Source organism: Bombyx mori, chromosome 8, assembly GCF_030269925.1.
Source record: "Bombyx mori chromosome 8, ASM3026992v2".
NCBI classification, from domain to species: domain Eukaryota; kingdom Metazoa; phylum Arthropoda; class Insecta; order Lepidoptera; family Bombycidae; genus Bombyx; species Bombyx mori.
In genome coordinates, this window is record NC_085114.1 from 10,594,104 (window position 1) to 10,608,322 (window position 14,219).

A 14,219-nucleotide genomic window follows, 5' to 3' on the forward strand; every position below is an offset into this window, starting at 1 on the left:
AGTGCAGCAGAAAACTATATGTCTCTGGTTACAGATATTAAAAATTCTTTTCACAGCCATTCATACACAGCTTGCGCTTTCCTTGATATAAGTGGTGCATTTGATAATGTCAATCCCTCTTTACTTATACAGATTCTTAGTGATATTGGTGTCCCTGGCAAAGTCTGTAAATGGATATTTAATTTTTTATATGAACGGTTAATGTATGTCAAATATAACAATATCCTACATGGACCTAGATATGTTTATAAAGGCACAATGCAAGGTGCTATAATCTCTCCTTTATTATATGGCATTTACACTTCACAGATAAACAGATATTTAGTAGACCCCTCTGTCAAATGCCTGTTGTTTGCTGATGATATTGTTGTATATAGTGTAAATAAAGAAGTTAACAATGCCATTAGAAATTTGAATAATGGATTGTCTCAAATTCAATGTTTTTACAATAGCTTAAATTTAGATATAAGTGTAAATAAAAGTGGGGCAATGTTATTCAGTAAAAAGGTTGTCAACCTAAATGAGATATCACCTATATTATACAACAATAGTCCATTGTCTTGGTTGTTACATAAAAAATTCTTGGGTGTTTGGTTAGATACAAAACTGACATTTGAAACACACATTAATAACATAATTGGAAATGCCTGCAAAGGACTAAACATTCTGCGATCTCTGGCTGGAGTTCATTGGGGTTCTGACCCTAAGGTTTTGTCTCTGTTATATAAAAGCATTGTCAGGAGTCATTTTGATTATAGTTCATTAGCTTACATGAATGCAAATCTTAGATATCTACGAAAACTTGATGTAATTCAAAACAAGGCACTAAGAATTATTACAGGAGCAATGTGCTCAACTCCAATTAATGCCATGGAATCTGAAGCATGCATTATGCCGTTAAAATTTAGGCGTCTTCAGATCGCACAGAGATTTTGTCTGAAGCTATTGGCCACTGACAATGTTTTTGTTATTGACAGGATAATACCTAAGGATCTGCCTATTGATTTTATGGGCAGTTCTAATATCAATATGAGCAGTTTTGTGTCTGATCATTTACCAGAGATGCTTCAAATTTCTCTTAGCATCAAAAATACATTCAAAAATATATACTCATCTAACCTTTTGCCTATATATGAAATCAACAATTATACCACTATAAATATGACTGTAGAAACAGATTCTCAAAAAATTGGGTCTAAAGTTGAATTTTATGAATATATTAACAATTTACCTAACATAAATATTTATAAATTATATACAGATGGATCAAAATGTTCAGGTAGAGTAGCTTCAGCATATTATGATCCACAACTGAAGAAATCTAGATGCTTCAAGCTAGACAGTCACTGCAGTATTTTTACTGCTGAATGCTACGCTATCTATACAGCACTTTTGTATATTAATAATGTAAATAGTTCTGACTTTTTAATTTTAACTGATAGCAAAAGTTCATTGTTAGCACTAGAAAGTGATCCTTTTAGATTTAATATGAACTATATTATTTATAGAATAAAAGAAATATTGGCAAATTTAAACGAAAGAGGAAAGAATGTCCAATTTAAATGGGTACCTGCTCATTGTGGTATTTTTGGCAATGAAGCTGTAGACTGTGCAGTGCGAGGTGCATGTGACGAAGACCACACTAATGTAACAAAAGTACCGTTTACTGACTTCCAGCAGAAAATATCGGAAAATGTTAAAACGCTGTGGTATGAACACTGGAGGTCTATAAGTCAAGAAAAAGGGAAATGGTATACAAAGATACAGAATACCCCGCCACATGTACCTTGGTATAACAAATTTAAAGAAGCTAATTCCAGACAATTCATTACCACCATTAATAGATTGAGATTCGGTCATTGTAGAATTCCTGCTCATTTGTTTAAACTACGTTTAGCAACGGACAAAAACTGTCAATTTTGTGTCAATGAGGTCGCTGATCTGAAACATATTGTAATGAAATGTCATAAATTTAATATAAATAGATTAATTTTAGTGTCTGAGCTGGATGATGCTTGTAAGGGTGACTCGCCTTTACAAACAGGCGTAAGGATGGACTTAGAAGAAATTTTATCAAACCCGTTGTATTTTAAACCAATTTATAGATATATTGTTAACACAATAGGAAATGTTTAATAACTACTTGTAAATTTTTACGTATTCCATGCGTGAAAATTAATTTAAGATAGGCTATAAGGTCTTGTAACCATTGGCCGTAAATAAATTAAAAAAAAAAAAAAAATCTAACTAAAATCAACACTCAGCATTCATTCAATCAACACAAAATAAAATCACTAGGTATCGTTTTGGACTTCTCGGGTGTTGTTTAATTTTTTAATTACTTACAATGGTAGTTTAGTGTTTTTGTTTTGTGAATTGAATTCATTAGCGCCTTACAGACCGGGAAGTGATTTAAAAGCTATCTATAATCAGAATGTAGCACATAGTCAAGTTCCTCAATCCGTAACATACAAATAATTATTGATCTTAAAATTTGAAAGACTGTAAATAAAATCTGAATCATGTCCGTGGTTAAGGGAAAATTAGTGAAAATGGAAGTTATCCAAGTCGGTGATTACGAGTTCACTAAACAAGATATAATTGGACATGGTGCTTTTGCGATGGTCTACAAAGGAAGGAAGAGAAAGGTTAGTGTCAACATTTAAGACGTATCTCTCTACATCTCGTAAATATGTTAAAGTTATACATTGCATAGCCTGAAAACTGATTCAGTTTTGATCTTATTATGTTTTATAATCCTTATGTATTCTAACAGGCGGGCTAGCAATATCGTAACAAAGACATCTAAGACTTGTAGTGATTGCGCCTATATGACTACATTTGAATTTAATGCTTGACAAACAATCAGCTGATTGTAATGAATAATAAATTTCAAGAAATATTTATAAACAACTTTGTTTACTTAGAAGGCTCAATGTCTAGAGTAGCGTCATTTTTGTTTTTTTCTTATCGCCAAAAATAAACAAAAGAGAAAGCTATTTGAATCTACATTTTAAAATGTGAAGATCTATAATTACGTACAATAGTGAGAAAAAATCATTAATGAAGATGATAAAGTTTTAATGTGAGACATGTATTCTCTTAATACCTATATAAATTCTTCTTCATCATTCCCTCACTGCTGAGTATCGTGACCACATTTGATTTTCCACCACAGTGTTTGATCATGGGCAGCATGGACCACTATATAAATATTGATCTCATATTATATGTATGTATACCAATTTTTTACTTACTTTACTCATTATTAGAGTACAGGTAATCATCATCAATGTAATCATCTATAGAAATAATGAGCAGTCATCAAAGAAACAGTCAATGAACAACTTACTTTACATTTAAGGAAATGGTGGTGGCACTTGAATAAAGCATTAATCATAAAACATTTAACTAAAATTATATTTTTTGCAGCACATTTACACTAGAAAGCATTGCTTAATCTTGCATAATATTTCAATGTTGTATTTTTGTGAGACATGCAATGCTACAAGATGTTGATCTGTTCTGATTTTGATGTATTACCTTGTAAAGCAAATTTTCATTTAAATAAACCAAGCCTAAGTGGTTCCCAGTCCCTAAACAACAATAAAAATACAACTGATTACATTGAGATATGTAGTTGAAATCTGAGTAGTATTAAATGAATCATAATAATTGAATTATCTTGTCTATTTCTGCTGCAAAGTAATCAATTAAATTCAAAGTAATTCAAATAAAGTAATTATTCTACAGGTGTTATATAATATAATCTAGACACTTTTTTGTTGAGGTGGATGGTCCCATCCAACTGATAAATATTAAGCACCAAATTGTTCATTTCATGTTCATGTTCATGACATTGGAGTTGTTTCCACAAACTAAAACTCAACACTACTCAATTAATTACTTATAAACCCTAAGAATCACAAGGCCACTGAAATGATGTAACATTTACCATTGGTTGCCTATTATTTTGCATATGGTGTTTCATTATCAACTCACAGATGTCCACTGGTGGACATAGGTATTTATGTTGTCATGCAAATATTATTATAATCATTTCCAAATGACATATATTTTCATTAGGAGCTGGACATATATTAAATATTTTTCGATACTTGACTCTTGAGGTTTTTGTGTCATTCCTCTGTCCCTTACTCTTTATCTCTAAACATTGTACCCATCAGTTTCAGAGCATTGTTTGGAGATAGATGCAATAAACATACATTTCCAGATAAACAATGCCAAAAAGCCCATTCTTGTCCTTGTTAAGACTCACACACAAGGTATGAGGTATATAGTTTCTACATCTTCCATGTAGAAGCTGCTGGTCGCTTCATCAGTCAAGTTACTTTATGCAGTTGCACTGCAATGCTGAAATTCTCTGTGGCAGATTTCAATAAGTGTCCTGTAGTATCGTCCCTCAGACACAGCCCACTGAGTTTCTCGCTGGATCTTCTCAGCGGGCCGCCTTTCCGATCCGGTGGTAGATTCTGCGAAGCACGGCTTTTGCTAGGGTTCGTGTTAGCAACGTCGTCAGGTTTGAGCCCCGTGAGCTCACCTGCTAGTTAAGGTTCCGCTGAAATGGCCTCTCAAGGCTATCAGATTAGGTAGGAAAAAAAAAAGTAGCATCTTGCCCGATACCCTATATTAGCTCTATATTCACCAAGAGAAGATATTGTACTGAGTTGATGACATTACTTGCTAGATCGATATTCCGATTGTTATTATTCCAAGCTTCTAAATATATGTGCAAGGTATTCTTGAAATTATTGTTGATAACGTCATTCAGGTTTTTGTCCAATTTCTATTATTTAGTGATAGATACTGCTGTACTACATGAAATTTTTAGCTTTGTATATACTAGTTGTGCTTAAAATCAGGATAAATTTGGGTTAACGTATAGGAGTTCTATTAAGGATGATCCATAATGCATAGAACTCCACCAAATCCAAATATATAAAAATAGCACCCTGCATGCTCCTATAAACAAAATAATTAGCGGACTCTATTATAATTATGTTAGATGAATATTTATAAAGCTAAATTTATCAAAGAAAAAAAAGGTCATTGTTTAACAAATTAAACAAAACTCAAGTCATCATTATAAGATTTGAAGTAAAATAGTTCGTGCGAAATAAATCTCGAATAAAATATTAATCATATACTTAATATATAGAAAATACAGAAATAATAATAAAAGATATGAATGGTCAGTTGAGATCACTTTGTTGATAACCTGTGTGTTCGGGATGTGGTTTATGAGCGGCCGGATTCTAGTTATATTCCAGTCCCGGGACAAACAATAGTACCACACAATGCGTTACGCATTGCGCACACTGGTCTTCAAGGGCGTTCAGCACGTGAGCTCAACTAAATACAATATCCTTCAACCTCACATCACAAAACACCGAATTCTATGTTATATGTTATGAGAAGCATAAAATTTTCGTAACGAAACGGTTCTTATCGAAATATAATTTGTAGAATATGATGAACTAGTAACAAAGAAATTCATTTCCATTTCCTTTTTCGTATAACACAAATATGTACTTGTGAAAATCTTACAAAGTTACAAAAACAATCTGATGGAAAGAAAATTATTAAAACCACCTAGAAGTTTTTCATTTGTTTATTTAGTTCATCAAAATATATAAAATTATTGGTATCCTATATATATTTCGGCGGAATGATTCAATAACCGCACGAGAGAGCATAAAATAATAGGGGTTAAAGTACATATTATTATGAAATTGCCGTTTTATTATAATAGGTACTTCGAATTGACAGAACCTTCGTGGTTTGAGATTTTTGAGTGAAACTTTTTTAATGGTAAGAATGAAGTTCTTCTTTTAAAAAATGTGCAACATTCGATTATCGACTTTCAGTTGTTTTTTTATTGAGCTTAGACAAGAAAGATGGATACTTCGAAAATTCGAGTGATTTTTGAATACGAGTTCCGACGCGGAACTAACTAACGCTGCAGAAGCAGCTCGCAATATCAATGTTGCGTTTGGAGAGGGGACTGCTAATGAACGCACCGTGCGATTTTGGTTTAAACGCTTTTGTGATGGAAATTTTGATTTGAAGAACAAACCACGTGGAAAACCGCCCACACATGTTAATAACAATGAATTGAAAGAGATGGTAAAAGTCGATCCGAGTCAAACTATCCAGGAATTAGTAGCATGGTTTAACGTTACCTTACTAACAATATTTAGAAACCATTCGTCACCCTCCGTATTCCGCAGACCTTGCTTTAACGAACTACAATTTTTTCGTGACTTGGACAATTATCTACGCCTTAAAAAGTTTTCTTACCAGAAGGCAGTACTATAAAATAATTTTACACAGTTTGTAGAATCTAGATCACCAGAGTTCTATCGCAAAGGCATAAATTACTTTCCTATTAGATGGCAGTAATGTGTAGATAATAATGCTAGATATTTTGATTAAATAAATATGTCAAATGAAAAAAAAAACGAATTTCAACTTTTCAGTACAAATCTGCAGTTTCATACTTTAACCCCTAACAATATATTAATAGGATACTACCACATTTATTATATGTGCTCTAAGTACATAACTAAAGTCGCTACTGATTTTTGTCTGTTATTATAATTGATAATTTATAAAACGTGGTTTACGAAGTGTAGGTATCAATCGACGAAAGGCAGAAATCTGACGACGAAAATAGATTCAAGAAATTTTCCATATTCAACATACAAGTTGTTCCGAAGATTCCAGTAGGAATACTGGAAATGTATGCGGTGGTAAACGTTAAATATAGCATATTAAATATAATATTGCTGTTGAGATGATTAAAAAAAAATGTCTCAAACTAATATAAATTATTTAACAACCAGGTTAGAGGCATAATATTAACGAATGAGTAGAAATTTATTGATAATACCTACCTATGATACATAACAGAGCTCCAATCGTCAAACCTTGACCGCGTCTTCATGGCAACTGCATCATTTAATAAAACTTTGTATGAAGAAGCGTTTTTTAAGTGAATTTATATAAAGAATTTTATGTTATTTCATATGAAATCACAAGTATGTGTGTTTGTATATTTATGTACATACTATGCCCTGAGGATTCATCCTAATTTAATTTGAAGTTCAGAAATAATGAAAAAACATGCATTTTCTCAGATAAAAAAATCTTTGGTTTATGGGATCGAACATACTATAAACCACCATCGATTTGTAGATCCGTTAGTAGGAAAAATTATGAAACAGCTAATTCCCTGTCGAATTTATTATGGGACATCTTTCTTTTATTTATTTTTTGCCAATATGGGTGGACATGCTCACGACCCTCCCGGTGTTCAGTGATCAGCGGAGCCAATAGAAATCAAACACGTAAATGTCGCCAATCACCTTAAGGCACGAGTTCTAAGTCTCAGCTTTCACAGTAAAATGGCTGCTCCACCCTTCGAACCGAAAGGCATTATCTACTGCTTCACGACAGAAATAGGCACTGTGTAGGTACTTATCTGTGCGGGCTCACGAGACGCCCTATCACCAGTTATATGTGTATTTACTATGGTAAAAATAATTAAGTATACCTTGTGTAAATACAGTCAGTTTTTATGGACAAACAAACTTTCACATTTATAAAATTAGTCTATTCAGGATAAAATAGTACTTAGTATTTATGAAATTATCAATCTGTTCTTAGTATATTCACCTCCCTTTAGTTTATATGCCTGTCATTAATAACTACCAGCTTACACCGTACTTTGCAATCGTGTTTGTCACAGACTTTCAATTCAAAATACACGCGGTGCAATTGTTTGTAGCTTACACTTTGTTTATTATAAAGTCTATTGCTATGTGTACCTAAGACGCTCGAATTAATTCGATTACGCAGCTTCGCAGCGATTCAAGCTTTCGAACCGATTTTTCCAACGAAGCTGTGTGGCGTGTTATCCCTTCACGCAGAAGGGATAACATCATTTTATAAAATTAAAAGCTCAAAATTAAACACGCAATTACATTGAGTCCACTTTTTTCTATTGAAAACCTATCATGTATCCCTGTTTGACAGGTAAGATAATTATTATACATTACAATCTTGAATTAAGACTACGAGACTAAAATATCAACCTCTCATTTCTGACTAACTATCAACTCTATTGGAAAACAGTAGTCACAACGAATTCTCAGTAATACCATCAACAAAATATGTACTAGATACCTAATCTTGTTGTAAAGTTAAATAACAATTACTCTAGTAAAGACCTTCTGACTGCGTTGATCCCGCTGGGCTTATGTTGAAATCAGGTCACACGCAATGTAAGCGCTACACGAACCCACGGAATTTAGGGCGGGCTAATGTTAGAACAGCATTATGGTAAAATAGCTCTTTCTGAATAAGGAGAAATCAACTTTAACTTCAATATCATATTAGGCGGATCAACTTATAACAACTTACGTGCCTACACAAATAGCTAGTACATTAGTACATAGAATACAATAGAACACAATAGGATAACTGCCAATTTTTTATTACTATTGGGCAGCTGACATATACATAGACCTTGAGGTACAAGTACGGAATTTGGCCTGCTTAAACTGGCATATTTACATGCACGACGAATATATTTCATTTACTAAAAAAAATGTCAAATTAAATCTCACAGTATGTGTATAAAAATATGTGATAAGTACGTACTACATGAAATACTAATTTTAAGAAACAAAAAATTGGCAAATTTTTTTGAAAATGCGATATTGCGCAGGCGGTGATATAGTTCAGTATATATTTTTACCACGCAACTACAATAAAATTAATGTAACCTAATGATTTTATGATAAACTTTTAACTCCAAAATGTCTCATCAAATTAGCAAATTTACTAAATATTTGGTAAAATAAGCTAATAATAATACTATAAGAAAGAGATAAATGTTTTATACAACATGAAAAAACGTATCGAAACCTGGGTTTATTGACCTCTTTGTTAAAAAGAGCTCTCTGAATTTATTAATAATCAGTATTTCTTTTTGTATACATTTTTTAGAACCTACGAGACATCTTGATTAAAAAAATTATATGATTTTGTGACTATGAACTATATATTTTTAACATCACTGTTAATTTTGACAGAATCCGTCCCAGTCTGTTGCGGTGAAGGTGGTCACAAAGAAAGGCATCCAGAAAGCGTCAGAGATACTCGTGAAAGAGATTAAGATACTACGTGAATTGACAGCTCTGCAACACAAAAACCTGGTCGCGATGCACGACTGCATGGACAGCCCCGCCTATGTCTATGTTGTCATGGAGGTAAGTCATCCAATTATATTGCATTGTTCTCTACAATTTTTGCTACCCACATTGATATCCACAATTTGTGTTTTATGTAATTGGACTGCGATGTAAATATTCTGTAAAAACGTATAGAAATAGTTATAAAATTATGTTGTTAAATGATATTTTATTTGGGATACTGATCAAGGCCGGTATGTTTCCGTTTTTTTTTATCTAAATTAATTACTACTCTATTTTAAATCGACCATTATTCCTTTGAAAGATGCGCTACCAGAGTAATTCCTTTTTTAATTGTACGAAAATTAAGTAAGTGAGCAGGAACTTTAATATTTTATACAAGTTTTCAACTGAAGAATTACATGTCGTCGTTGTTAGACCAATTGAATAAAAAATAAATTTGGTTAGTAAACCAATCGTATTTGACAAAATGTCAAAACCTGGAATAAGTGCACATAGCAGATATTTATTTGTCAACCATGATGCACAAACCACACAGTGGAGTTGACGGGTATTTATTGTAAAGTAATCGAGATAACAGTAGTGAACAGAAGTACAAAGGTAGTGGCGTAGAATTAAACAACAACAACAACAACAACAAAAGATACGGCACAATATTTTTTTAGTGATATGAACAACTGAACAACTTTACGTCAAAGATATTTGCTTTTTTTTTTGCCAAAACCTAATAACCCTGTTACATTAAGGCACAATGACCCTTTCTGAATGTTGCCGTTATTGGATGTTGCCTTATTTCCCCGTTTTTCTTGCTTTCTTCGTTTTTTTATCCAGCTTTCTTCAAATACAGCAAGATAGTCAGCATGTTATCTTGATTGGTATAAGTAAGTTTACTCCATTTTATGTTTACTCCATCTGGGTCGAATCAATATTTTGTCTTCTAGGACAGTCCAGATCAACTTGCAGTGGCAGTCCGTGCCAACTGTTTGTCCAATCATTTGCTAATGTTTTTAAATTGAGAATCAAATTTAAAATGCGAAAATGTGTAAATGTGTGTTATAGGAGTAGATGGTATTTTATGATTTTGATGTAGGGTGCTAGAATAAATATATTTCATCTAAGAAATAATAAAAATTTATAATAAATGCTGACAATTAATGATTTATTCCTGATATACAGTTTATAATATTCTAAACGAGATTTTTCCTATTTAAAACATTAAAACTAGATACACCAAAAATTACAATTTAGATTATGATCAAAACTAAGTATGGATGTAAAATCCTATAATCTGAAAATTACGCGTGACTTGTCTAATTAGGAGTAGGTATAAAAATAGTTACCTAATATAATTAGAATTACTTGGCCGCTTTAAAAATACTACATATTATATAAAAATCACAAAACTGGTTTTTCTTGTAGTCGTTCTTTTCGACTTTTAAAACGTGCGACATAATTTAACGCGTGGTAGGATTTAGAGCAAGAGCATTAGGTTATGGTCAACAGTAAATGCTAAACTAGAACTTTTGTATTCATCATCGCATTGTGTGTTAATTAACCGGTATTTCCGCGCTCTGTTAGACACTTATTATTCATTCAAATCTTTATTTATTTTTATTTGAATTGGAATACATCTAATATATTAAAGGAGTTTAATTAATCGACGCAGTTGAGTTTACCTTCCGCATGTCCATTGTGAGCGTCTGGATTAATAACAAGGTCAGAAGCGCGCGTTAGATAAAATGGCGAACTATAAAGTGTGACATGCAAACCTAGTCGTGTGCCATCGTTCGAATTTCGTCCTCATAATTTTGTCGCATATTAACAAAATTCTTTCGAGTTTGCGTTGTAAAAAGACAACGTCCATTGACACGTTTCTCAGACGGATGATATTGCGCAGTTAATGAATAGGTCAAGGGAACATTGATACTCAGATTATATTATTCATGAAGATAAAAACCAGACTTTTTACGAGTCTTTATCGCATTCGTTGAATAGACTATTGAAAAGTTTATTGACTTATTTCGCATAGGATTAGAGTAGCACCGAGTACCATACTAACCTCTTTATCGTTTCATTAAAATTTCGTCTGTTATCAGTTTATTAATTAAAATTATATATTGCAAATGAGGCACAATAATTATTATACCTGTACATTTGTTCTTGTACAACTGCAAACTCCGTTTATGAGAATAGATATCGGGTTTTTTTTTTATAAAAAATACATATTTTTTTGCTAATGGTACTGCCCCTCCGTATCACTCACTGCCTATTTTTATTGCAAATGCATTCCGGTTGGGAGCATAGCATATGCATAGCATAGGGAGCAACAGCCGTTGTATTGATGCAAAAGATGAGGAGTGAGCGGTCTTTGTCCATAAGCCATGAGCTCTTCAAATAAATAAAACAAGACATGCCTGGGTGATGCCTACAGCTATTTTAGTAAAATACTCAAGTTGAAAACCTATACCGTGGGATACGGGTTCGATTCTCGGTTGAATTATTAAATGGTGGGTTATAATTGTCAAATGGTACTTAGGTACAATAATGGCGTTTTGTGCTCGTCAACAATGATTCATTAGCAGCAGCTCTATGCAGAAATTCTACCCTGGTAACGGGTGGCAACGGTGGCAAAAGGACTGGTCATTATCATCTATCAGAACTGAGAGCACCCCGTCATGGAACTTTTTAGGTTTATATAATAGAAAATCTTCTATGGCAATTGAATTACTTATAATTATAATACAATACGTACAATAGGAAGTATATAATAATACCTAGTAATGAAGTATAGAAATGTGGCGACACAAAGTCTATCGAATTTTTCCACGTGTTACCATTGTATAATGTATAATATCAGTACGTTCACTTCACTGCCTCGTGGTACGTCATACATTACGTATGCGGGTGGACTGTATGTACACACATTTGCTGCGCAAAACTACCGGCAAGCCAACTCCGTCGAATGCTTTTACCTACGCAAAACGTTATATGAGTCGACTATTATCAAAGCCGGCAATCTGACTTTTGGACAATGATTGGTAAATCAGAAAAACGAATTATTGACTTTGTATTCCATTGGCAGTCACAAAACTCTTCGGAACGACATCTTAGATAAATAACAGGTTAACTATTAACCTTTATTTAATGCAGGTTTTGAACGGTATTCTTTGAAGGAGACGATTATATTCAAATCAATCTGTATTGACATATCAATAAAAAACTTTTGTCCAAATGCACAGATTGCCACCTTTGATAATAGACGACTCATATACGAGTATAATAGAGATTAGTATTTAGTTCTAATGGAGAGATATTATAATTGACAACACATTACGCAAGAACCAGATGTACATGTGAAATATAGTTATATATATCAACAGTTGTTAACAAAGTAATGGAATTAATAGTGTTTACATATATTATATGTATAACATATTGTTATGCTGTAGTGTTTGTCTTTTGCATTTGCTACGATAAAAGTACTTAAAAAAACAAAATGAAACCATGTAATATTAGCATTTTTACATTGTAAATAATAGCAATTTATTCAGTCGGAATGAAATTAAAAACAATATTATTTTACTATTCAACTTCAAAGACTTTGGGAACGTTCTAAAGTCACAAAAGAGTTTCAATAAGAAAATAAACATTTAAAATTTCCAAAGTTTGGCTACTTTGAATATTTACGATTGAAGACTCAAAACTAAAAAACAACACTATTTAATAGTAAAGTGAATTTAAAATGAAAATGAAAAATATTTTCATTTTGGTTATTCCGGTCAAAGTAATTATTGTTTCATATCGTAGGTCCTTGAACATTTGCAAATTTTCAATATAAACGAACGACTTGTTCTGATAAAAAAATCGTTATACATATCGTTATACAGAGAGATATAGGGTTAGCATTTAAAATTTTACTAAAAAAATATCGAAGACAGGCATCGGTTTTCCTAAGAAGATCCGTTTTTGATTGTATTCACGAATAGCTTCACGTTGAAGAAACATAATATAAGTAATAAGATCAAATACATATATAAATTTCTATACTAAATTACTTCACAATCACTACATTGTATAAAACAAAGTCGCTTTCTCTGTTCCTATATCCCTATGTATGCTTAAATCTTTAAAACTACGCAACGGATTTTTATTTTTTTAACAGATAGAGTGATTGAAGAGAAAGGTTTATAAATGTATAATAACATCCATTACATAGTGGAGAAATCAATAATAAATTACTATTTCCGAAGCGAAGCGAGGGCGGGTCGCTAGTCTATAATAAATTACTTCTGGTAGGCTTATTTTAAGTACGAACGGGTGTATCGTAGACTTCGACCTCATGTGTCAATGTGGCCGGAGGAAATCACGTTGTGATGTTCATGGGCTCCTTAAACACAATTAACACGCGATGGGACGTAAGTGCGTCGATCCATTAATTCAATTATGTCGTATCAATAAATTTTCATTGTTTAAAGAACTCTGTATATAATGTAATTATGTTACAGAAGGAGAACATAAATAAAATCAAGAGCGATAGGTACATGTGAACGTTGCGATAAAGGTCAAAAGTACAAGCACGTTAACATTTATAATGTGTAAAATTAAAAGGTGCCCTCGGCAACGTTACGAAACGGTATCCCAAGTTCATTGGCACGAAGAGGCATCGTGTTGAAGTAACGTTCGTCGCCATGGCTACCCAAAGAACATATCTGGCAACAATTACAATTGGCAACGTTATTTTTACTTCGTATTATAGATATAATAACCGGCAAACTTCTTGAGCATTTGTTGACGTAGTGGGGGTAAGTTTGCGCATGGTACACTCACGTGCAAAAACATTACTTACTCTGCGTCATAATGCTATTAAATTATTAAAATCAACATATGTATTTATTTATATATTTATTAGAACATCAACAAAACATATAGGTTAATAATTGTAATAATTTAATCTTGGGGTAAAATAGATATTCCTTCTAT

General features: G+C 32.5%; 1 protein-coding gene across 6 annotated transcripts in view; it reads left to right on the forward strand.

Annotated features, from left to right (window-relative positions):
- The first annotated feature begins 1,607 nt into the window (after positions 1-1,607).
- Positions 1,608-14,219, forward strand: part of LOC101745443 (serine/threonine-protein kinase ULK1) — a 49,538-nt gene continuing 36,926 nt past the window's right edge. For 3 of the 6 annotated variants that reach the window (XM_004932139.5, XM_012695475.4, XM_038012245.2), the window contains exons 1-2: positions 1,609-2,648; positions 9,120-9,296. In XM_004932139.5, coding sequence (XP_004932196.1) covers positions 2,523-2,648; positions 9,120-9,296 — 303 coding nt within the window. In that variant the 5' untranslated portion in view covers positions 1,609-2,522. 6 annotated transcript variants of the gene reach the window in all.